Consider the following 27005-nt stretch of genomic DNA (forward strand, 5'->3'; position numbering starts at 1 on the left):
CGTGTAAAGGAAAGAATGAATGGGGCCATGTATCGTAAGATTTTGAGTGAAAACCTCCTTCCATCAGCAAGGGCATTGAAGATGAAACGTGGCTGGGTCTTTCAGCATGACAATGATCCCAAACACACCGCCCGGGCAACTAAGGAGTGGCTTCGTAAGAAGCATTTCAAGGTCCTGGAGTGGCCTAGCCAGTCTCCAGATCTCAACCCCATAGAAAATCTTTGGAGGGAGTTGAAAGTCCGTGTTGCCCAGCAACAGCCCCAAAACATCACTGCTCTAGAGGAGATCTGCATGGAGGAATGGGCCAAAATACCAGCAACAGTGTGTGAAAACCTTGTGAAGACTTACAGAAAACGTTTGACCTCTGTCATTGCCAACAAAGGGTATATAACAAAGTATTGAGATAAACTTTTGTCATTGACCAAATACTTATTTTCCACCATAATTTGCAAATAAATTGATTAAAAATCCTACAACGTGATTTTCTGGATTTTTTTTCTCATTTTGTCTGTCATAGTTGAAGTGTACCTATGATGAAAATTACAAGACTCTCTCATCTTTTTAAGTGGGATAACTTGCACAATTGGTGGCTGACTAAATACTTTTTTGCCCCACTGTAGATACATTTGGGCTCTATAACAAAGACCAAACAGCAAAAACATATACATGATCAAATACAAAATCTTCGAATCAACTATTAAACACTACCAGAACACACTGAATTCTCCAATTACACAGGTCAAAATACAAACCCTCCAACCCAAAAAGGCCTGTGGTGTTGATGTTATCCTAAATTAAATGATAAAATATACAGACCAAAAATTCAAATTGGCTTTACTTAAACTCTTTAACATCATCCTCAGCTCTGGCATCTTCCCCAATATTTGGAACAAAGGACTGATCACCCCAATCCACAAAAGTGGAGACAAATCTGACCCAAATAACTACTGTGGGATATGCGTCAACAGCAACCTTGAGAAAATCCTCTGCATTATCATTAACAGCAGACTTGTACATTTCCCCAGTGAAAACACTGTTCTGAGCAAATGTCATATTGGCTTTTACCATGTATTCACCCTGCACACCGTAATTGACAAACAAACAAACCAAAACAAAGTCTTTTCATGCTTGGTTGAGTTCAAAAAAGCTTTTGACTCAATTTGGCATGAGGGTCTACAATACAAATTGATGGAAAGCAGTGTTGGGGGAAAAACATACAACATTATAAAATCTGTGTACACAAACAACAAGTGTGCGGTTAAAATGGACAAAAACACACACATTTCTTTCCACAGGGCCGTGGGGTGAGACAGGGATGCAGCTTGAGCCCCACCATCTTCAACATATATATCAACGAATTGGCGAAGGCACTAGGACAGTCTGCAGCACCCGGCCACACCCTACTGAAATCTGAAGTCAAATGTCTATTGTTTGCTGATGATCTGGTGCTTCTGTCCACAATCAAGGAGGGTCTACAGCAGCACCTATATCTTCTGCACAGATTATGTCAGACTTGGGCCCTGACAGTAAATCTCAGTAAGACAAAAATAATGGTGTTCCAAAAAAGGTCCAGATGTCAGAACTACAAATACAAATTCCATCTAGACACCGTTGCCCTAGAACATTGGTTCCCAAACTTTTTATAGTTCCGTAGCCCTTCAAACATTCAACCTCCATCTAGCACATGGGTCAGTGCACTCTCAAATGTTGTTTTTTTTGCCATCATTGTAAGCCTGCCACACACACACTATATGATACATTTATTAAACATAAGAATGAGTATGAGTTTGTCACAACGCGTCTCGTGGGAAGTGACAAAGAGCTCTTATAGGGCCTGGGCACAAATAATAATAATCAATCATTTTGCTCTTTATTTAGTCATCTTACATATAAAACCTTATTTGTTCAACAAAAATTGTGAATAACTCACCACAGGTTAATGAGAAGGGTGTGCTTGAAAGGATGCACATAACTCTGTAATGTTAGGTTGTATTGGAGAGAGTCTCAGTCCACACAGTCTGTGCCTGTATTTAGTTTTCATGCTAGTGAGGGCCGAGAATCCACTCTCACATAGGTACGTGGTTGCAAAGGGCATCAGTGTCTTAACAGCGCGATTTGCCTAGGCAAAAAACTCTGAGGGCAGCCCTATCCAGAAATCTGGAAGTGGCTTCTGATTAAATTACATTTTCACAGAACCGCTTGTTGCAATATTGATGAGGCTCTCTTGTTCAGATATCGGTAAGTGGACTGGAGGCAGGGCATGAAAGGGATAACGAATCCAGTTGTTTGTGTCGTCCGTTTCGGGAAAGTACCTGCGTAATTACGCACCCAGCTTACTCAAGTGCTTCGCTATAATCACATTTGACATTGTCCGTAAGCTTGAGTTCATTTGCACACAAAAAAATCCTACAATAATGGAAAGACCTGTGTGTTGTCAGAAAAGAGCTCCAACTTCTTAATCATAGCCTCAATTTTGTCGCGCATCATTGAATATAGTTGTGGAGAGTCCCTGTAATCCTCGATTCAGATCATTAAGGTGAGAAAAAACATCCCCCAAATAGGCCAGTCATCTGAGAAACTTGTCATCATGCAAGCGGTCAGACAAATGAAAATGATGGTCAGTAAAGAAAACTTTAAGCTCGTCTCTCAGTTCAAAAAACGTGTGAATACTTTTCCCCTTGATAACCGGCGCACTTCTTCTGCATGTTGTAAAAGCGTTACATGGTCGCTGCCCTAATCATTGCATAAAGCAGAAAATACACGAGAGTTCAGGGGCCTTTTAACCATTTTCACTGTAGTGTCCAAAACGTCTTTCAAGCTGTCAGGCATTCCTTTGGCTGCAAGAGCCTCTCAGTGGATGCTGCTGTGTACCCAAGTGGCGTCGGGAGCAACTGCTTGCATGTGCGTTACCACTCCACTATGTCTCCCTGTCATGGCTTTTGTCCAGTAATTAAAAAATATCCTCTCATGTTGACCTGGTTTCCAGTGGTTTGCAGAAGAGGATGTCTACCTTAATTGGGGCGTCAGGTAGCTTAGTTGTTAGAGCGTTGGGTTGTTGGATCGAATCCCCGAGCTGACAAGGTAAAAACCTGTCGTGCTGCCCCTGCCTAGTTAAATAAATGTCAAAAAAATAAAATAAATAAATACACCCAATAAACGTAACGGACATATAGCAGGAGCTGTAGTAACACTATCCGTCTTACTACTCGAAAGTCGTCTTTATTCTCGCTCAAAACACTCCCGTGGGTTATTTTTCAAATGGTCTTGTTTAGTTTCTAAATGTCTGCGCAAGAGTTAAGGTTTCCCGCGAGAGAGTAACGGTTAATGTGATTAGATGTTAATTATTTGACTAGGCTACCTGTATTTGACATTGTGTTATTTTGCCGAACACTAGATAGTTTAATTTTATTTTTGGCAGTGAAACGAGGCTACTTAGGCGAGGAAAAAAACTCACCCAAATGTATAGCCCTGTTTAAAAAAAAAGTGAATTCACGACGCATCAGTGACATGGCAGGAGATGTTTTGAAACAATTACTGCTTCGCATACAAGCCAGTGAATTACAACTGTGTTCCATCACAGCAGCAAGATTTGTGACCTGTTGCAACAAGAAAAGGGCAACCAGTGAAGAACAAACACCATTGTATATACAACCCATATTTATGTTTATTCATTTTCCCTTTTGTAACTATTTGCACATCGTTACAACACTGCATATAGCCATAATATGACATTTAAAATGTCTACTCCTTTGGAACATTTGCATAAGTAATGTTTGCTGTTCATTTTATATTGTTAATTTCACTTTTGTTTATTATCTATTTCACTTGCTTTGGCAATGTAAACATATGCTTCCCATGCCAATAAATCCCTTTGAATTGAGAGAAAGCGAGAGAGCGATATGATCAGAGAAAACACAAGAGAAGACGGAAGGAAACAGATGAAAAGCAGAGCTGACAAGGTAGGTCCAAGGTCATGTAATATCTTGGAGTGTGACCACCTGTAGAAGCTGGGAATGTTTATCTCAATTACAATTTATATCTACGTCCCAAATGGCACCCTATTCCCTTTGCAGAGCACTCCTTTTGATCAGGGCACATAGGGCTCTGGTCAAAAGCAGTACACAGCACTATGTACTGTAGGAAAATAGGTGCCGTTTGGGAGGCAGTAATAATCTGTTGTGTGATGGGAGCCAGAGAGTTTATGTTTCCTAGTGCTGAAACAGCACAGGACAGGGTCCAGGACCAGACTGCAGCTATCGCCATCTGGATCACATCAACTCAGTCCACATCTACTACAGAGAGAGAGAAAGCAAGGGGTAGAGAGAGGGGGGGGGGGTAGAGAGAGAGACAGAGAGAATGAGAGATGAGGGGATAGAGGGGGAGAGAGAAAAAGAGGGGGAGGAGAGGGCGGGAAAGAGTAAAGAGAGAGGGCTAGAGAGTACAGAGAGTGAGAATATCATACTCTTATGAACAGGGGAAGGAGGCAGATAAACAAATATATTATTAGGGTTAGAGCAAATTAGGGTTAAGTGCTTGGCTCAAGGGCACATCAGCATATTTTTCACCTTGTCGGCTCGGGTATTCAAACCAGCAACCTTTTGTTACTGGCCCAACACAACCTGCCGAGAGAGGGAGGAGATAGAGAAGCAGAGATGAAGGAATGGAATGGCAGGAAGTCGTTACATATTTCCTCTTAACACCAGTGTCAGCGACAGACAGATAGGGACCATGGAGAGACTGAGAACAGCCTAATGTCTGGACCTCAATCAACCTTAGTTTAATGAGCTTCATACTGCAGCCCTCACCCTGAACTTGATTACTTTTTTGTTGCTATTTATGGAGATACATTGCAGTCAAAATGCTGGGAATAGAGTATGCACTGAGCTCACAGTGATGGAAGACGTGAAAAATGTTTTGACAGCAATGTACAGAGCCTTCGGGGAAGTATTCAGACCCGTTGACTTTTTCCACATTTTGTTACGTTACAGCCTTCTTCTAAAATTGATCAAATAACAATTCCCACAGCAATCTATACACAACACCCCATAATGGCAAAGCAAAATCAGGTGTTTAGACATGTTTGCAAATTTATTACATAAGTATTCAGACCCTTTGCTATAAGACTCGGAATTGAGCTCAGGTGCATCCTGTTTCCATTGATCATCCTTGAGATGTTTCTACAACTTGATTGGAGTCCACCTGTGGTAAATTCAATTGATTGTACATGATTTGGAAAGGCACACACCTGGTCATACAGTTGACAGTGCATGTCAGAGCAAAAACCAAGCCATGAGGTCGAAGGAATTGTCTGTAGAGCTCCGAAACAGGATTCTGTTGAGGCACCGATCTGGGGAAGGGTACCAAAACATTTCTGCAGCATTGAAGGTCCCCAAGAGCACAGTGGCCTCCATCATTCTTAAATGGAAGAAGTTTCGAACCACCAAGACTTTTCCTAGAGCTGGCAGGCCAGTCAAACTGAGCAATTGGAGGAGAAGGACCTTGGTCAGGGAGGTGAACCAAAATACTTTCAGACCATGAGAAACAAGATTCTCTGGTCTGAAGAAACCAAGATTGAACTATTTGGCCTGAATGCCAAGCATGGAGGAAACCTGTCACCATCCCTACGGTGAAGCATGGTGGTGGCAGCATTCATGCTGTGGGGATGTTTTTCAGCAGCAGGGACTGGGAGACTAGTCAGGATCAAGGGAAAGATGAACGGAGCAAAGTACAGAGAGATCCTGGATGACAACCTGCTCCAGAGCGCTCAGGACCTCAGACTGGGGTGAAGGTTCACCTTCCAACAGAACAACGACCCCTACGCACACAGCCAAGACAACGCAGGAGTGGCTTCGGGACATGTCTCTGAATGTCCTTGAGTGGCCCAGCCAGAGCCCGGATTTGAACCCAATTGAACATCTCTGGAGGGATCTGAAAATAGCTGTGCAGCAACGCTCCCCATCCAACTTGATAGCTTGAGAGGTTCTGCAGAGAATAATGGGAGAAACTCCCCAAAATCCAGGTATGCCAAGCTTGTAGCGCCATACCCAAGAAGACCCGAGGCAGTAATCGCTGCCAAAGGTGATTCAACAAAGTACTGAGTAAAAGGGTCTGAATACTTTCTGTTTTTTATTTTTAATAAGTTAGCAAAAATGTATAAAAAAAACTGTTTTGCTTTGTAATTATGGGGTATTGTGTGTAGATTGATGAGGGGGGAAAACGATTTAATGAATTTTAGAATTCATTACCTGTACCTAACAAAATGTCAAGGGGTCTGAATACTTTCCGAAGGCACTTTATCTCCATAGCTGTGGCTTCTTGGGAGCCTTATCATGTTTGAGCTACATCCGTGTTAGTGACTTTAATGAATATTTTTTTTTTATTTAACCTTCGTTTAACCAGGCAAGTCAGTTAAGAACAAATTCTTATTTCCAATGACGGCCTAGGAACAGTGGGTTAACTGCCTGTTCAGGGGCGGAATGACAGATTTATACCTTGTCAGCTTAGGGATTCAATCTAGCAACCTTTCGGTTACTGACCCAACGTTCTAACCACTAGGCTACCTGCCGCCCCTCAAAAAATGTCTATAAAACATATTAACATGCTTTTTTTATGTTCTTGTGATTTTTGGCCATCCCCTCGACTCATGTTGGTTGGAGCGCTCTCTACTTCCTTCCCAACATGCATTACATAGATTAATTCATTTAAGTTCTTCATGTCTTCCATCACTGTGAGCTCAGTGCAGACTCTTTTCCCAGCCCATAACTGTCCGTCCTGCTTCCTCTCCTACACCGTCAGGTCAGATGTGGGTCAATGTCTTAATGGACCAGGAGGATTACGAGTCCTCAGCTCCCTGCAGACTACCGTACAGGAGAAAGGTCTGCCCGAGCGTCTTACTCGTGCCCCTGTGCAGGACCAGAAAAAAGGAGAGGAAAGCAGAGAAGGGAAAATAACCAGACCAGGAGTCTTTTACCCTCCCAGTCTTTTCTTCCTCTGTCTCTCTCCGGCTCCTTCCAGCAGACAGGACTACACCGTGCATGGGTCCAGTCTGCAGATGAACAAGACTTTAAGTGCCACAAGGAGAAGGTGAGTGGGTAGACAGACAGGTTCCTCTGGTATATGTGAGGAGAGAGAGAGAGAACTTTGTGGTTGCCTGGCTAGCCTCCCCTACGATGTCTAGAATGGAAATACATTCTAGATCGTCTGATTGGTCACACAAAACGACGGGTTGCACCAGAGCCAAAACACACGTGGGTAAAGCGACATTTTGAAAACGTATCATTGACTTTGTTCCTCCGATTGGTTACGTCCAAACGCTGATGACGTTGTTTTGTACAACGCCCGTCATTTTGACGTCACCACAAACTACTTCAATGATTGCAGTCTCAGACTGAAGTACGTAGCGAGCGACAGAGCAGCGTAAGGACTCAGTTTGAGTCGTCAGGCAAACTTTATGGATCACACCCCTGCCAAAATGAGCCTGACATTTTTTCTACTTCTTCAATGTTGTCATCCATGCAGCCCTCGGGGAAACAGAGGCTGATATTGATGCGTGTCCCAGAGAGGGGGATTGTCCATACAACGACCAGGCATATGGACGGTCGGACAGACAGGGACATTGAAATACAGATGCAGCCAGGATTGTCGTCATCATTCAACAGGGGTAACTATTAAATATCTCTACACCCCTGCTCCTCGGCACCACCTTGCCACCCTGGGTATATCCTCACCTCACATACCATCCGTCTCAGACTCCCCACTGATGTCACGCCTACTAATTTATGAATCATCATGAACCAAGCTGTCACGTCTCAACGCTGTCTTAATAACTCTGGGGTGAAGCTTCCTCTAGGTACAGATCTTGGATCAGCTTCCCCTCCACAATCATGGCCTTAACCATTAGTAGGGAAAATGCTAAACTGAACCAAGAGCAGCGTATAGGGGCAACTTCACCCTACTGCTCCTAATAATGGATCCAAATGGTATTGCACAATCAGTATCACTGCCACTCACAGACAGAAACATAAGAATGTTGACAAGTCCAGTATCCTACATTTGTTCATTTGCTCATTCATTCACCCGTTGACTTAGACAAACACTCACATCTTATCAGCAGCCTACTAGACGAACCATGAGCAATGAGGCACATTTTTCCCACAGAAACTAAATTCCTCAGGACTGAACCCCAGACAGCCCCCCACCCCACTTCTCTCCCTGTACACCCCCGCCAGCCCCCTGCTTCTGTTTTCGCCCCACTCCCTCACACAGCTCTGATCACGTCATGCCTCGCTCCTCGATAATACTGTACATTACCCTTCACACACCCATGCACACACACACTCAGTCACATGCACACACACACACACACACACACACACACACACACACAGAGGACACACTAACATACAGCAAGGGGAGAAAACCACATGGTAAAACCCTCATATCCAAAAATAGGAGACCAAACAGATTCCCTCTATCCCTCTTACACACCCCCCAACCCCCAACAAAGGAACAAGGGAGGCTGCAGCCTACAGCTCCGCAGTATGATGTTAGTTACCATAACGATGATGGTGAGGGCTCTACTTCCCCCGGAGGTGGCGTGGCCCTCGCCGGGCGGCAGGACATCCGGGGATAGCTGGTCCTGGCGGGAGCACATGTGGGCACAGTTGGCCCGGCCCACGGAACGCAGGGCCTGGAGGAGCACCAAGCTGGCCGAGCAGCCCATACCCAGGTACCCAACCACGTCACCCCCAGACAGAGCCCTCTGCCCTGGGATCACCACCCAGCTCTGGCCAACCTGTCCCTAGCAGTCTGGACCTTGGACCAGCCTAATGGAGCTAAGTTCAGGAAAGCCCAGCTACAGCCTAGTCCAGTCCAGATTAGGTTAGCCCAGGTTCCCCCTGTAGCCCTGCTCCAGTCCTAAAGCACCGGTGCTCCAGCCCTGCCTGCCTGCTTCGTACTGCAGACCCACTGCTCTCTTCTAGCTCTGCACTGCTGAGCGCTGGGCTCCCTCCGGCTGCAGGAGACAGAGGCTGCCTTGTCTCTCCACTCTCCGCACTGATCTGCCTACACTGCAGCTGAACACAGCTGGCTCCTCCAATCGAAGCAAGCCACGGCCATCAGCTGACCAGAACTGACGGTCAAACACACACACACACAGGCACGCACGCACTACCACCCAGTCTCACCCGCTCCCTCTAGGTCTCGTGCACTCCCTCCCTCTTCCACACATACTGTACACACTCACACAAATATTCTGATTGAGAGGGAGATGGTAAAACGCCTGGAAGTCAATCCAAGCTGGAGCAAGCTCTGGGAATTGCACTATGCATACGCAAAGGGGTGAGTGTGTGTGTGTGTCTGTGCATGCGTGTCTAAAACAACCAGCTGTGTTACATCAGCAGTTTCAGTGTCGTTCAACTATCCAGACCAGACACCTACTCCACACACTATCTCTCACTCCGCACTTCTTTCTCTTCCTCTCTCCTACTTAAGAATGTTGAAATCTGGCTCATACTGTACACTCACTTCGCGGTACCTAAAGTGCTGCCGCCTGCACCGAAAAGCAGATTTCAGAGCAAGAAAAAGTAGGAGACAGTGGTTGATGCCTGGAGTGAAATAACCGGGTAGCCTACCAGCATGATTGAAAACCGAACCAGTGGGAAAGCGACGGCCTCCATTCGCCATTCCAGTGCATACAGATGACAGCATACAGTCATTTCCCCCCTGGCCCTGCCCATTTGATAATGAGCCATTCCAGTGCATACAGATGACAACATACAGTCATTTCCCCCCTGGCCCTGCCCATTTGATAATGGGCCATTCTAAATTGGAACAAATGTTACATATTAGCAAAGACTAAATTAAACTGCGAATAGTCTGATGGGTGATAATAGGACCGCTTGATGAGAGAACAGCATGTGCAGCCTGGACTCAAGGAACAGAGCGCAAGTTTTTTTTCGAGACTTTATCAAATCATCAATAGTCTATAGTTGCATCATGCATCCCGTTTAGGTTTAGATTTCGAAGACATTCTAAGGATTGGATCATTCACAACTAAAGTTGCCAAATAACTCTAAATCTAGCATATAGGACTTGTTTCAAATGATCACTTTTGCACTCAACACAGCCACTTCATATGCATACTCGCTCCCGGAATGGGACAAATATCCTTTCTATTTCATTTAGCTGAGTTCAAGTATATTCTTCTTACTATAAAATCATAGAATATAAAATAATGGCACGGGATTTATAAGCACATCTGATCTCCTAAATAAGCACGCCTACAGCCTATGGCATGGTGTATAGCCAGATAACATACAGTCAGTCGTCCAACACATATTCTGTTGTCCTGAAATACATTTTCTTCATATCGTGCTTATTTAAACCTGCCTAAGATAAAACATTGATTTTTTTGTGATGGTGTGTATATTGAATTTATATTTAAATGTACAGTGCCTTGCGAAAGTATTCGGCCCCCTTGAACTTTGCGACCTTTTGCCACATTTCAGGCTTCAAACATAAAGATAAAAAACTGTATTTTTTTGTGAAGAATCAACAACAAGTGGGACACAATCATGAAGTGGAACGACATTTATTGGATATTTCAAACTTTTTTAACAAATCAAAAACTGAAAAATTGGGCGTGCAAAATTATTCAGCCCCCTTAAGTTAATACTTTGTAGCGCCACCTTTTGCTGCGATTACAGCTGTAAGTCGCTTGGGGTATGTCTCTATCAGTTTGGCACATCAAGAGACTGACATTTTTTCCCATTCCTCCTTGCAAAACAGCTCGAGCTCAGTGAGGTTGGATGGAGAGCATTTGTGAACAGCAGTTTTCAGTTCTTTCCACAGATTCTCGATTGGATTCAGGTCTGGACTTTGACTTGGTCATTCTAACACCTGGATAGGTTTATTTTTGAACCATTCCATTGTAGATTTTGCTTTATGTTTTGGATCATTGTCTTGTTGGAAGACAAATCTCCGTCCCAGTCTCAGGTCTTTTGCAGACTCCATCAGGTTTTCTTCCAGAATGGTCCTGTATTTGGCTCCATCCATCTTCCCATCAATTTTAACCATCTTCACTGTCCCTGCTGAAGAAAAGCAGGCCCAACCATGATGCTGCCACCACCATGTTTGACAGTGGGGATGGTGTGTTCAGCTGTGTTGCTTTTACGCCAAACATAACGTTTTGCATTGTTGCCAAAAAGTTCAATTTTGGTTTCATCTGACCAGAGCACCTTCTTCCACATGTTTGGTGTGTCTCCCAGGTGGCTTGTGGCAAACTTTAAACAACACTTTTTATGGATATCTTTAAGAAATGGCTTTCTTCTTGCCACTCTTCCATAAAGGCCAGATTGTGCAATATACTTGATTGCACACGATTGTTGTCCTATGGACAGAGTCTCCCACCTCAGCTGTAGATCTCTGCAGTTCATCCAGAGTGATCATGGGCCTCTTGGCTGCATCTCTGATCAGTCTTCTCCTTGTATGAGCTGAAAGTTTAGAGGGACGGCCAGGTCTTGGTAGATTTGCAGTGGTCTGATACTCCTTCCATTTCAATATTATCGCTTGCACAGTGCTCCTTGGGATGTTTAAAGCTTGGGAAATCTTTTTGTATCCAAATCCGGCTTTAAACTTCTTCACAACAGTATCTCGGACCTGCCTGGTGTGTTCCTTGTTCTTCATGATGCTCTCTGCGCTTTTAACAGACCTCTGAGACTATCACAGTGCAGGTGCATTTATACGGAGACTTGATTACACACAGGTGGATTGTATTTATCATCATTAGTCATTTAGGTCAACATTGGATCATTCAGAGATCCTCACTGAACTTCTGGAGAGCGTTTGCTGCACTGAAAGTAAAGGGGCTGAATAAGTTTGCACGCCCAATTTTTCAGTTTTTGATTTGTTAATAAAGTTAGAAATATCCAATAAATGTCGTTCCACTTCATGATTGTGTCCCACTTGTTGTTGATTCTTCACAAAAAAATACAGTTTTATATCTTTATGTTTGAAGCCTGAAATGTGGGAAAAGGTCGCAAAGTTCAAGGGGGCCGAATACTTTCGCAAGGCACTGTAAACGCTCCAAGGGCGTGCATCAGCGGCCTGCATGCGGTTTATATGCGCGGAGGCCTGGAGATGCTAAACGCACGTATCTTAATTAATGGTCAATTACTTTTACATGACAATAACCAACGGGAAAAATCGAATGACTGCCACAGCCCTGGCGTGCGAGCAAGAGATGGAGAAAGGATGGAGAGCGAGACAGAGATATGGAGGGGGAGAGGGAGAGATAAATAGAGGGGGAGAGGGAGAACAGAGAGCGAGAGATAGATTTAGAGGGGGAGAGGGAGAACAGAGAGCGAGAGATAGATATAGAGGGGGAGAGGGAGAACAGAGAGCGAGAGATAGATATAGAGGGGGAACAGAGAGCGAGAGATAGATGTAGAGGGGGAGAGGGAGAACAGAGAGCGAGAGAGATATAGAGGGGGAGAGGGAGAACAGAAAGCGAGAGATAGATATAGAGGGGGAGAGGGAGAACGAGATGTGTATACTAGAGTAATTATAGGTTACCAGGGTTCCAGAGAAAACAAAGAGGGAGGGACTCCCTGAGTTTAAGGACTATTGAGGAAAGGGAAGCATGTGAAATGTCTCTACAAGTTCATTACAGCTCATGGTATCGCATCGGTCCAGCAGTCGCAGACAGTTTACTGGGCCTGAGAGTCAGAAAGATTGGCCTAGGGTGGTCTAGAGGTCTAAGCTGCTGCCTCTGGGACATATATACCGCTGCAGCATGGGTTTGAATCTGGAAAACTGCTATTTCAACATACTCTCTCTATCCTGTCCAATAAATATGTGAGGGATGGGACTGACCCACTCCCTTTAAAAGAAAAAGCAATAACCCCGAAAAAGGACTGATTGGACCAACAGAGATTAGGCACTGAGAAGGAGAACGAACGGCTGAGGAACAAACCTCCCAACCTTCCAATCTCAGGGAAGACACTCTAACCATAAGGCTACTGATTTGGTTTATGGATTTTACTGTATGAGGATGCTATTATCTTGTGTTGAGTCTGCTGTTGCTGCCCTGCTGTGTTTCCAGTCAGGCCTGTGATGGTGGGTCTGATACAAGGGACCAGACTGTCTACCCAGCGTTTACCTGGAGGACACAGACGTGTTCTCCAGGTCCTCGTGGTTAAGTGCACTGTCTAAGGAGATGAGGACTGGGATATATTCACTAGGAAGCAAATGGGCCAAAACGGGGCGGGACCTACTTATTTGTCCAATAAGAAATGGTTGTTTTTCGTTTTCCTATTGCAAAACATTTTGCTACGGTGTGCACAAATGAATGTGACCCAGGTCCAAAAGGTTAGCATTTCCGTGTCACATCGTAAGCCTGGCTTCGCCTTCTACCTTTGAACTCTGCATTGTGACTGGAGTCTGCAGGCACTGCCTTATTGAGAGCGGCAATAAGGAAGGAAGGAAGGAAGGAAGGAAGGAAGGAAGGAAGGAAGGCAGGCAGGCGGGCGGGCGGGCGGGCGGGCGGGCGGGCGGGCGGGCGGGCGGGCGGGCGGGCGGGCGGGCGGGCGGGCGGGCGGGCGGGCAGGCAGGCAGGCAGGCAGGCAGGCAGGCAGGCAGGCAGGCAGGCAGGCAGGCAGGCAGGCAGGCAGGCAGGCAGGCAGGCACTCACTCACTCACTCACTCACTCACTCACTCACTCACTCACTCACTCAGCTATAATTCCCCTGTTCTGCATTCCACAGAATATAACAACCCAGTTTGATCGTTCTCCCTTTCTGGCACTTTCAAACGAAATGCTAAGCAGCACCATAAACCCAGTCTGGCTCCTATCTAAACTCTATCCAGACACACACACACGCTTGCTCGCACTCACACACTGTATACATAAAACTGATCCTAATTCCCTGATGAGACAGATTGCTGGTGTAGGGATACACTGTATCACAGGGCAGAAATACTTGAAAGCAATGCTATTATCCTCACATCACAATATATTACACTAAGTGCTGGGTGAAAAAGTCTGAATATAGAAAATGCATAAATAAAATATATTGCTCCTCTACTGTATATACCAACCATAGACTCACATCTCATCAGTTTTCCTCCACTACAAGGTGAGAGGAGCCCTTTTCTCCTCTCCCTCTCCTTCCTTGGCAGAAAACCAGTTTGCTATATATACCAAACCAATTCTTCTGGATTTACTGTCCGTTAAGTGCAGGAGCCTAGAGAGTAGAGGGCGAGGGTTTGTTTCTGGAGTTGTTTTTGGACTGGGCCACAGCCTCTGGCAGCGTCCCTACATTAGTGTTTCTTAATCCTAGTCATGGGAACCGAAAAAGAGGGGAACATTTGAGTTTTTCCCCTCCAGCACTACACACCTGATTCCACTATTCAAAGACGTAATGATGAGTTGATTAATGGAATCTAGTGTGTAGTGCTAGAGGGCAAAAACTCAAATGCGGCCCTCTTTGGGTTCCCAGGACCAGGATTAAGAAACACTGCTCTCTCTACATAGTGCAATATTTCTGACCTTCTGAGGACTATGGGCCCTGGTCAAAAGTAGTGAAAAATGTCATAATTCAATAAATGTTCAAGAGAAAAAAGGAAACTTCATAGCACATTTTCTCCATTTTCACTTGATGACATATAGTCAGGAGTAGAGGTCGACCGATTAATCGGAATGGCCGATTAATTAGGGCCGATTTTAAGTTTTCATAACAAATCGGAAATCGGTCATTTTGGACGCCGATTTTGCCATTTTTTTTATTTACGTATTTTTTTTTCATCTTTATTTAATCGTATTCTTATTTACAATGACGGCCTACACCGGTCAAACCCGGACAACGCTGGGCCAATTGAGAGACGCCCTATGGGACTCCCAATCACGTCCTGTTGTGATACAGTCTGGAATCAAACCAGGGTGTCTGTAGTAGACTCCTCAAGCGCTGAGATGCAGTGCCTTAGACCGCTGCACCACTAGGGAGTGGCTGCATGATGCAAGGGTACCGCTACAAAAATATGACCCAGTATTACAGCCTCACGCTCAAACCAAGTTCCATGCTTCCTTCAATACTCCCCACTTCGCAAACAGTTTGACCCTATCATTAAAAAAAACACACATCTTGAGCACTGTTCCACACCTGGAAAACAAGTTTAAAAGAACACCCGCGGGTCGTCTTCAGACGCACCCCCAACATCAGCCAGATGGTGGTGAGGTCTGATCTTCAACCGGTACCACGTCGCACCTTCCTAGACAAGGTGCCGGATGGTAATTCCTGATGTGGCCGATGTACCCAGTGTAACTTTACGAACAAATGCACAATGTTCAATCGCCCTATGACGGGAAAAGGAATTTAAGATTAAGGGCATCATTACGTGATTCAACAAACAATGTGGTATACCTGATCGAGTGTGTTTGTGGTCTGTGCTATGTAGGAAAAAACTAAACGAGCTCTAAACACAAGAATAGCGGAACACAGGAGTAATATCAGGACTCTTGACCAGAGAAACCCCGTGGCTGCACATTTCATAGAGTCTCGTCAAAACATAATCTCTTAGAGATGCAGTACATTGGTATCGAACATGTCATTTGAACATGATTTGTCTGGCCATCCATGTCGCCACTTGGTCCTTTGGTACATACTGTCTGTCCATAATAGATTTTCTGTAACTACTGCATGTGCTCATCTCATTGATAACAAATTATTGGAGGTACACAAGTTGTTTTTGAAATAAGTCACTGCTATTACAGTATATCTACAGCCACCGTACATCCTGCGTGTAATGGTCATATCGGCGGGTATTCCAACAGTTTCCAACATCATTTTGTACATACATATTACTTTTTTACTGTTGCCTAGACTTTAACTTGGACTGATTTGTAGGTATATAATCCTTTATGATTATATACCTCTGTAGTTGATTATGATTGACTATGCGCAAAAGGGAATTGAATTGTTTCCACACCCACCATGTGTCATGTGCGTAATGGTCATGTGAGGTGAAATGTGTATATTTTGGAATGTGAGCACTCAGTCTGTTTGACCTGACTAAGATCCATTTCGGATCGAAACATTGTCAATAAAGCAGTGAATTGGGAGCATAAACAGTGTGTGGTCCTTCCTATTCTTTACAAGTATTCTTTATTAGACCACAACCTACATTTTTTAATTTGTGCATAATTTTTTAATGGTAATTGTCTGGAGGAGTGGCTTATTGGAGGTGTGGCGTTCAGATGGGTATTGTTGGCCACCCATGAGATTAAATGTCATTCCTGTTAATTTTGTTATGTTTGTACACTGCATTATTTTATCACATTGCATATTTTAATATATAATCAATAACGTTATTATTTTAATACCATAACAAAGTGATAACTATTCCAACATTGGGATACGCATAGGCACTTCAGGAACTCAACTTGTGTAAGACTCATTAAGCTACAAAAGTGTCCGTGCTCAACCTTAAACATGTGTTGACAAAACAACAGAACAGATTAACTGGAATGACATTTACTCTCACAGGTGGCCAAAAATAACTATCTGAAAGCCTCTGCCCTACTAAACCACGCCTCCAGTCTTCTGAACTGTCCCGCAGGGTCAAAAATAACTTACTGTCTTCTGTCCACTATTTACCCATCGCTGGGTTGTTTTTAACCCAGAATTTTTTTTGTGCGGTTGCAGTGAATGGTAGGCCCTGTCTGGCCCACTCAGGGTTGCCAAGTCTAGCAAAAAAATGTATCCCAATGACCTCTGAAAACCCACCCACAAGGCCTGAAAACTAGCTAAAAGAAAAGTGTTTGCACACTTATCCAATAAACCCTTTTTTTACATAACATTATCGAGCGAATTAAGAAGGAATATCGACGTCATTTTATATAGTAGGCTAAGAAACACAATTTGGTTGTCCATCAAAATTATAATTCTTGCTAGTTTAAGATTAAGTTGCAAGAGAAAATATAAATCCCCCTTATTAAACTCTCTAGATCATTTTCCATCAATGGATGTCGTTTTAACTTGTTTTGACTGCTATGATTAAGCAACAAGGCCCGAGGAGGTGTGGTATATGGCCAGTATACCACAGCTAAGGGTTGTTCCTAGGACATAACCCTTAGCCGTGGCATATTGGCCATATACCACAAACCTCTGAGGTTCCTTTTTGCTATAATTTTTTTTCTCCCCAATTTCATGCTATCCAATTGGTAAGTTACAGTCTTGTCCCATCACTGCAACTCCCACACGGACTCAGGAGAGGCGAAGGTCGAGGAGCCGTGCGTCCTCCGAAACTCCACCAAGCACCACTGCTTCTTGACACAATGCTCGGTTAACCCGGAAGCCATGTGTCGGAGGAAACACCGTACACATGGCGACCGTGTGAGTGTGAATTGCGCCTGGTCCTCCACAGGAGTCGCTAGTGCGCGATGGGACAAGGACAACCCGGCCGGCCAAACCCTACCCTAACACCGGACAATGCTGGGCCACTTGTGGGCCGCCTCATGGGTCTCCCGGTCACGGCCGGTTGCGATACAGCCTGGGATCGGCTTTATTGCTATTATAAACTCGGTACCAACGTAATTAGAACAGTAAAAACTATTTTTTTGTAATTCCCGTGGTACATGGTCTGATATACCATGGCTTTCAACCAATCAGCATTCAGGCCTCAAACCACCAAGTTTGTAATTGTACATAAATCACATGTGCAAAACTACAGGTAAAACCGACAGGAGAGTTTAAGAGATGAACGTTGTTTTTTTAATTTTTATTGGCTATTTGTGAGATTGACTTGTTATTTCATTACGCATAAGCTACTGACTAAAATATGGGTTTATAATTGCAATTCTACTTTTCCATGGTTTGCTGAGCTAGATGCAGGTAGCCTATAGGCCAATATCTCACGTATCTCAGAAATGAAAAAGTGTGTGCGAGCAAGGAGGCCTTACAAACCTGACTCAGTTACACCAGCTCTGTCAGGAGGAATGGGCCAAAATTCACCCAAATTATTGTGGGAAGCATATGGACTTCTGACCCACTGGGAATGTGATGAAAGAAATAAAAGCTGAAATAAATAATTATGTCTACTATTATTCTGACAGTTCACATTATTCAAATAAAGTGGTGACTGACCTAACTGACCTAAATCAGGGAATTTTTGCTCAGATTAAATATCAGGAATTGTCAGGAAAACTGTATAGTGTATACTGTATAGTGAACTACTTTTGACAAAAGCAATGCACTATGTAATGAATATGGTGCCATTTGGAACCTAGAGCCAGTGTGTGTGAGTCATCCCATGGTGGTTTGTTGTGGCAAGGAGGGCTGGGGTTGACATGGTGAAAACATTCCGCCGTTGTCATGACGACTGCAACAGGATGCTGACACTCAGAGCCGGGAATTACCAGCAGAAAACTTCTGCTTTGGCCCCTGAGTATCTGACGCACAGCAGAGGCACAAAAGGTCCCTCGTTCACTTTCTCTTCCCATCTTTCTTTCGCTCTCTCTCTCTCTCTCTCTCTCTCTCTCTCTCTCTCTCTTTCTCCATCTCAACTCTCTCTCTCTCGCTCTCACACTCTCTCCCTGTCACTAGAGTACGTTTCCTTTTAAAGTATTTGCTTAGATAATGTCATTAACACATAATATAGTAGAATACTGTAATAGTATTATTATAACAGTAGTATATTCATAATATATTTAGAAGATGCTTTTATACAAAACAATTAAGTCATTCGTGCATACATTTTACAGATGGGTGGCCCCAGCAGGAATCGAACACCCCCCTTGCACCATTCTCTACCAACTGAGCCACACAAGAGCCATTTGTAAAACTATTAACAGAGTGGGAGGGAAGTGCTTACTTTCCACAAGTTAAGTTTAGGTAAAACCTAACTCAAACTCAAAGTTGTTCGAAACCTGTAACTTCTCAGTTTGCTGCTGGCTGCTGTTCTACACCACAAATGGAACAAATTTATGTTGTGCATGGTGAGGTGTTGGGACACATGCATGCACACACACACACATACAGTACCAGTCAAAAGTTTGGACACACCTACTCATTCAAGGTTTTTTTTTGTCATTTTTACTATTTTCTACATTGTATAATAATAGTGAAGACGTCAACACTATGAAATAACACATGGAATCATGTACTAACCCCAAAAAAGTGTTTAACAAATCAAAATATATTTAAGATTTTAGATTTTTCAAAGTAGCCACCCTTTGCCTTGATGACAGCTTGGCGTTCTCTCAACCAGCTTCCTTTCTAGGAAGTTTTTCCTAGCCACTGTGCTTCTACATCTGCATTGACTGCTGTTAGGGGTTTAGGCTGGGTTTCTGTATAGCACTTTGTGACATCAGCTGATGTAAAAAGGGCTTTATAAATACATTTGATTGATTGATGAGGTGGAATGCTTTTCCAACAGTCATGAAGGAGTTCCCTCCCACATGCTGAGCACTTGTTTGCTGCTTTTCCTTCACTCTGCAGTTCAACTCATCCCAAACCATCTCAATTGGGTTGAGGTCGGATGATTGTGGAGGCCAGGTCATCTGATGCAGCACTCCATCACTCTCCTTCTTGGTCAAAGCCCTTATACAGCCTGGAGGTGTGTTTTGGGTCATTGTCCTGTTGAAATGATAGTCCCAATAATCACAAACCATATTGGATGGTGTTTCACTGCAGAATGCTCTGCTAGCCATGTTGGTTAAGTGTGCCTTGGATTCTAAATAAATCGCAGACAGTGTCACCAGCAAAGCATCCCCACACCATCACACCTCCATGCTTCAAGGTGGGAACCACACATGCAGAGATCATCCGTTCACCTAGTCTGCGTCTCACAAAGACACGGCGGTTGGAATCAAAAACCTCACATTTGGACTCATCAGACCAGTGGTGACCCATCATTCAGGGCAGGTGGTGTGGAGCCCCACCTTTTGTGAGCCCCACATTTTTAGAACCCTTGGGTGCTGCCATATAGTTACATTAGAAGTGCCCATCCAAGAAGGCTCAAGTTCATTGGGCACTTTGATTGGATTGATGTCAACATCATACTTTCATAATCTTAGCTAGCGGTCATCATCATGAATCAAGTCGACAATCTACTGGCAAATCATTTTTAATCCTTGTCATATGAAGAGAAATAATGAAGAGAAATTATAGATAAAACGTGTCAGTGCTCATCGGCCATTGGACATAAAGATTACACAACAAGTTGGAATTCCAAAATCAACAAATCAATCACTGATCACAATCACTGATAGTCTCAAATCTGGGATTAAGGGTCTCTTTTCCAAGTTTAAAATGATAAACATTCAACATTGGCCATACTGTCAATGAAGCATGATTTGAGCCGTGCTCAAAACAACTGTGTACTCGGAACTGCGAAAACTTGACTTCAGTGAGTTCAAGACAACTGGGAATTCGGGAAAAAAAACTAGCTCCGACAGGGAAAAGTTTTGAACGGTCATCCAACTCGGAATTGTAAATCGTGAACTCGGGTCTCTTTCTAGAGCTACGACCTGAAGATCAATGACGTCATTATGATTCGACCTTGATTTTTTTTTTTTTTTTTTTTTTTTTCCCAGTTCCCAGTTGTCTTGAAAGCACCATAAATCCAGAGAAGGTCACACTTTGATGACAAAATTTGCCCACGAAGGGCCACCTTCCTGTTCAAGTGAGCACAGCACAACAAGGTGAGTCCAAAAATGTCATGTATGCAACTGCATAAATGATGTAATATGCCAAAGAGATACTGTATACTGTAGCTAAGAAAGTAATACTAAGTATATGCTGTGTAGTAAGCTGTTAGTAGCCCATGTGCCTCACACTAATAATTTGGTCTATTTACCCCTCTTAATTTCATGTACTGTTCTGACTTGGTGGTGCACATGTAGCCTATAACCTGTTTTAGAGAAATGTAATCATCAAATTTTGTAAGAGCTTTCATTGTCTGCTTATTTGCCCCCTTTATTTATCCTATGGTTCTGACTTGGTGTACAGGGATAACACTGTAAGAACGGCCCATGTTCTGAATTCTCTCACTGTACATTTCAAAAGTGCTAAACAAATAGTTATATTGACTACGCTCATTAATGTCTTAAATCAAAATTATACGTATTGCATCTTATCTGCTTGTCGCCCCCTTATGCCATAGTTTGTACATCTCAATTGTCATTAGAAGCCACATTAGTTTATTAAGCAAGTCAGCCATATCAGCTATGTTTATGTAAAAGGCAGGTAAATGAGGCTGAATGAACTGTTTCGCTGCCAGACAAGGCTTCGCTGATAGCCAGGTGTAGCATTGGGAAGATGTTAGGACTGCTTTACGTAGGACCTAACAGTTTGTGGGCACCGTTTGTCACCGTTATAGTGCAATATATATGTATTGTTTTGTGTTGAGTAGAGGCTTTGCTGGCATGCATCCCACTTATTTATTTATTTTTTTGCCCCACCAAGATTGACATGCTAAAATCGGCCCTGCATCATCAGACCAAAGGACAGATTTCCACCGTTCTAATGACCATTCCTCGTGTTTCTTGGCCCAAGCAAGTCTTTTATTCTTATTGGTGTCCTTTAGTAGTGGTTTCTTTAGAGCAATTTGATCATGAAGGCCTGATTCACGCAGTCTCCTCTGAACAGTTGATGTTGAGATGTGTCTGTTACTTGAACTCTTTGAGATGCAATCTGAGGTGCAGTTAATTGCTGATTTCTGAGGCAGGTAATTCTAATGAACTTATCCTCTAAAGCAGAGGTAACTGGGTGTTCCTGTGGCGGTCCTCATTAGAGACAGTTTCATCATAGCGCTTGATGTTTTTTGCGGCTGCACTTGAAGAAACTTTCAAAGTTCTTGAAATGTTCTGTATTGACTGACCATCATGTTTTGAAGTAATGATGGACTGTCGTTTCTCTTTGCTTGTTTGAGCTGTTCTTGACATAATATGGAGTTGTCACAACACAAGTGACCTTGTCACAACACAAGTGATTGGCTCAAACACATGAAGAAGGAAAGAAATTCCACAAATTAACTTTTAACAAGGCACACCTGTTAATTGAAATGCATCCCAGGCGACTACCTCATGAAGCTGGTTGAGACAATGCCAAGAGTGTGCAAAGCTGTCATCAAGGCAAATGGTGGCTACTTTATAGAATATAAAAATACATTTTCATTTGTTTAGCACTTTTTTTTGTTATTACATGATTTCATATGTTATTTCATAGTTTTGATGATTTAAAGAGAAATGAAAGAAAAACCATTGAGTGAGTAGGTGTGTCCAACCTTTTGACTGCCACTGTACACACACACACCTCTGCTCTACAGTCTTCAAACCCACAGCCTTCCTCCCCTACAATCACATTCTCGGTAAAACCTCTATTGCCGGATATAGCACAATTCGCCCGTGTTCTCTGAAACAAAGCCTTGAATAAAACAGGAAGATTCTCTCTCTCTCTCTCTCTCTCTCTCTCTCTCTCTCTCTCTCTCTCTCTCTCTCTCTCTCTCTCTCTCTCTCTCTCTCTCTCTCTCTCTCTCTCTCTCTCTCTCTCTCTCTCTCTCTCTCTCTCTCTCTCTCTCTCTCTCTCTCTCTCTCTCTCTCTCTCTCTCTCTCTCTCTCTCTCTCTCTCTCTCTCTCTCTCTCTCTCTCTCTCTCTCTCTCTCTCTCTCTCTCTCTCTCAAAACGTTGTAGAGAGGTTTGACTCTGACTTGGAGCCAACCTGTAACAGTGATGACTATGGTGTATAACAAACTACAGCTGCTCTGCTAGAAGGGGGAAGGTTGTAGTGATATATGGTCTACAGTACAGTCAGTACAGTACTCTGCCATTGCCATCTAGTGCTGAGCCCACAATAAAACATGCACAAACAGCGGAATGCACAGATCAATACTTTTTTGTGAGAGTGGTGTGTGTGTGTGTGTATATGAGAAAGAGAGAGTCATAATAGCACTGATTGTAAATCCCTGTTTATATTTGTGTTTACTCCAAGGTGCCTTTGAATGAGTGTGTGATAGATGTATAAACCTGGGGTGTGTGTGTGGTTGTGTATGTGTGCGCGTACATCAGATAAACCAGGCTCTTTGTGATGCCCTCCAGGTGGCGCCCTAACCCTGAGATGTATATCAGGGAACTCGCTGAGCGTTTGTTTATGGAAGGAAACCATTAAAGAAGAATTAAAGTCCTGGACAGGGGGTAACAGAGGAACAGGGGAGGAGGGCTGGTGAAAACAGAGGATGTCAAAAGTTTCCGCTCTCTCTCTCATGCAAGTCTCTTCCTCCCCTCCCTTCCCCCTAGATATGTGAACCTCTCTCTCCGTCTGTCCCTCTCTCTCCCTCCCTCCCCAGCCCAGCCATCCTCCAGGGGGGAGAAGGAGAGGGAGAGAACCACAGATCACAATCATCAGAAGGGAAAGAGGAGAGGAGACATGGTCAAGAGGCTGGAAGGTGGTGGTAGTGTAGTGACGAGGTGTTGATCTGAAAAGCAAGACAGGCAGGGATCACCACCATGTCTGTCTGTCTGTTCACCTGTCTGTCCGCCTGCCTGTCCACCCTGCCTTTCTGCCCCCATGGTAAACATGAAGGCATTAGGCATGTAGCTCACAGAGGGGTTACATAAACCCAACCTAGCACAGCTCAGCCCAGCTCAGTGCTGTGATCAGATATGCACCACTGGGGCTGTGTCCCGATTAGCTATCTATTCCCCATGGGCCTTAGCCAAAAGTAGTGCACTAGGGAATAGGGTGCCATATGGGACACACTACTAGATCTCAGAGAGAAACAGAAAGGGACACAAATAGCCAGCTATCGGTGGAGCGGAGACACACAAACCCTACTGTCAGAAAGAAAGCAGGGTCTCATTAATTAATCCACCCACGTGGCAGTTCACCCCCCCCTCCCCTCTTCCCCTCCCCTCCTCCTCACCCGACCCTGCTGGAATCACACAACACACAGCTCACAAGGCCTTGTCTTCACTTCACTGTACTAACTCTCTCTTTTCTTTACTTCTCCCCCCCCCCCCATTCCCTCCAAGGGTACAGCTCTCATATAAACCTCAGCTTCTCTCTCTGTCCCCCCTCTCTCAGTCCAACATTGAGTTAAATGTTTCTTCTATGGATCTAAACTTATGCCGTGTCCCCCACTAATCAGCTGTTAGCAGGAAGACAAAGCGGACGATTTAGAGCATGCTGTGAGACATGGGGTACAGAATGGAAGGGGCGTGGAGGCCTAACATAGAGAACAGGGGCCCGGTCCAAAAATCAGCCCCTCTGACCTAAATTTACAGTACCAGTGGGACCCAGACCCAAATATGCACCCTATTCCCTATTTAGTGCACTACTTGTGACCTATTTTATAGGTAATAGGATGCAATTTGGGACGCTACCCAGATCCCCAGTGCAGAGCAGACCTCCTACCTGGGACAGACTTGCCTGTTACTCAGTGCAGCCAGGGGTCTGGAGACGAGCACTACTGCAACTATCAACACTACACTGACAACTACTGTGCTGCACCGCTACAGCAATAACTACTGTTATATCAGCCCTATAACAAATGACACCGACAGTTACAACTAGTCTTAGAACAACCACAACTAAGCTGAGAACAACAACAACAACTAGAGTTCAATTATCTGTATAACAACTGTGGCAGAGCAACTAACTACAGTACAGTACAGTTGCAGTACCATAGTAATATCTACAATAGCAACAACGACAACAACAGGCAGGTAGCTTAGCGGTTAAGAGCGTTGGGCCAGTAAACAAAAGGTCGCTGGTTAGAATCCCCAAGCCGGCTAGGTGAAAATCTGCCCGACGTGCCCTTGAGCAAGGCACTTAACCCTAATTGCCCCTGTAAGTCGTGCTGGATAAGTCTGCTAAACGACTAAAATGCCAAAACAGACGTAAACAACAACTGTAGAGGTAAGAAGTAGCAGTAGGAGCTTTTACAAGTACAACAAGTAGCAGGGAACGACTAGCGAGCACAACGCTGCTGTGCTCTTTGTCTTTTTCCACCCAGGAGAACAGAAAGGTAATGAGAACCAGACTGTTAGGGGTCGGCGAGGAAAGCCAAGCTCGCTCTCCCTGCGTCCCAAATGACGCCTTGGTCCCTTTATAGAGCACTACTGTTGAACAGGGCCCATAGGGTTTCCCGTAGGGTTCTGGTCAAAATTAGTGCACTATGTAGCACGGCTAAAGCGTTATCCTCTGCACTGATTGAATGGGAATTCACCTGGGAAGAAGGCAGGGAGCGAGAGAGGGAAGGAGAGAAAGAGAAGAGCTTTGGAGGCAAATGTACTGTATGTGTCACTGCTAATACACTTAAATCTCACCCCACATCTTTCCGACTTCATTATCTTGATGCTGAAAGTCTTAGGCTTCATCCCAAATGGTACCCCATTACCTTTACAGAGCACTACTTCTGACCAGGACCGTGGGTGCCATTTGGGACGCAGACATATTGTTCCAAAACAACACACGCGATGTGAAATAATACAACGATGAACAAAGTAAAACATGCCACCAGGATAATGTGCATAACGGTGATCTTGTCGCCGCCGTACGCATTAGCATTTATTTGCTTAGCATAGCTGTTTATCCATGTCGGCTTACATACTGTATTACATCCCACCTGGACGAGCGGAATACCTATGTATGAATGCTGTTTATTGGCTACAGCTCAGCATTCAACACCATAGTACCCTCCGAGCTCGTTCTTAAGCTCGAGACCCTGGGTATGAACCCCGCCCTGTGCAACTGGGTCCTGGACTTCCTGACGGGCCGCCCCCCAGGTTGTGAAGGTAAGAAACATCACCTCCACTTCGCTGATCCTCAACACTGCTGCCCCACAAGGATGCGTGCTCAGCCCCGTCCTGTACTCCCTGTTCACCCATGACTGCGTGGCCATGCATGCCTCCAAATTAATCATCAAGTTTGCAGATGACACAACAGTAGTAGGCCTGATTACCAACAATGACGAGACAGCCTACAGAGAGGAGGTGAGGGCCCTGGGAGTGTTTTGTAGGAAAATAACCTCTCACCCAACATCAACAAAACAAAGGAGCTGATCGTGGACTTCAGGAAACAGTAGAGGGAGCACGGACCTATCCACATCGATGGGACCGCAGTGAAGAAGGTGGAAAGCTTCAAGTTCCTCGGCGTACACATCACTGACAAACTGAAATGGTCCACCCACACAGACAGTGTGGTGAAGAAGGTGCAACAGCGCCTCTTCAACCTCAGGAGGCTGAAGAAATTTGTCTTGGCACCTAAAACCCTCACAAACTTTTACAGATCCACAATTGAGAGCATCCTGTCGGGCTGTTGCCTAGTACGGCAACTGCACCGCCCGCAACCGCAAGGCTCTCCAGAGGGTGGTGTGGTCTACCCAATGCATCACCGGGGGCAAACTACCTACCCTCCAGGACACCTACAGCACCCGATGTCACAGGAAGGCCCAAAAGATCAAGGACAACAACCACCCAAGCCACTGCCTGTTCACCTCGCTATCATCAAGAAGGCGAGGTCAGTACAGGTGCATCAAAGCTGGGACCGAGAGACTGAAAAACAACTTCTATCTCAAGGCCATCAGACTGTTAAATAGCCATCACTAGCACATTAAAGGCTGCTGCCATATATACAGTGGCAAGAAAAAGTATGTGAACCTTTTGGAAATACTTGGATTTCTGCATAAATTGGTCATACAATTTGATCTGATCTTCATCTAGGTCAAAACAATAGACAAACACAGTCTGTTTAAACTAATAACACACAAACAATTATACGTTTTCATGTCTTTATTGAACACACCGTGTAAACATTCATAGTGCAGGGTGGGAAAAGTATGTGAACCCTTGGATTTAATAACTGGTTGACACTCCTTTGGCAGCAATAACCTCAACCAAACATTTTCTGTAGTTGCAGATCAGACCTGCACAACGGTCAGGAGGAATTTTGGACCATTCCTCTTTACAAAACTGTTTCAGTTCAGCAATATTCTTGGGATGTACGGTGTGA

At 44.3% G+C, this 27005-nt stretch overlaps 1 protein-coding gene across 7 annotated transcripts in view; it reads right to left on the minus strand.

The window, feature by feature from the left end:
- LOC110507356 (dedicator of cytokinesis protein 10) overlaps window positions 1-27005 on the minus strand; it is a 177389-nt gene that overhangs the window by 122506 nt on the left and 27878 nt on the right. For 4 of the 7 annotated variants that reach the window (XM_090224227.1, XM_090224224.1, XM_036965500.2 and 1 more), the window contains exon 1: window positions 8555-9333. The exons of the other annotated variants lie outside the window; for them this stretch is intronic. In XM_090224227.1, coding sequence (XP_090080353.1) covers window positions 8555-8722 — 168 coding nt within the window. In that variant the 5' untranslated portion in view covers window positions 8723-9333. Of the gene's footprint in view, window positions 1-8554; window positions 9334-27005 lie in introns of those variants that run through there. 7 annotated transcript variants of the gene reach the window in all.

The sequence above is a fragment of the Oncorhynchus mykiss genome, chromosome 27 (genome assembly GCF_057628025.1).
Source record: "Oncorhynchus mykiss isolate SJ-2025 chromosome 27, ASM5762802v1, whole genome shotgun sequence".
NCBI classification, from domain to species: Eukaryota; Metazoa; Chordata; class Actinopteri; order Salmoniformes; family Salmonidae; genus Oncorhynchus; species Oncorhynchus mykiss.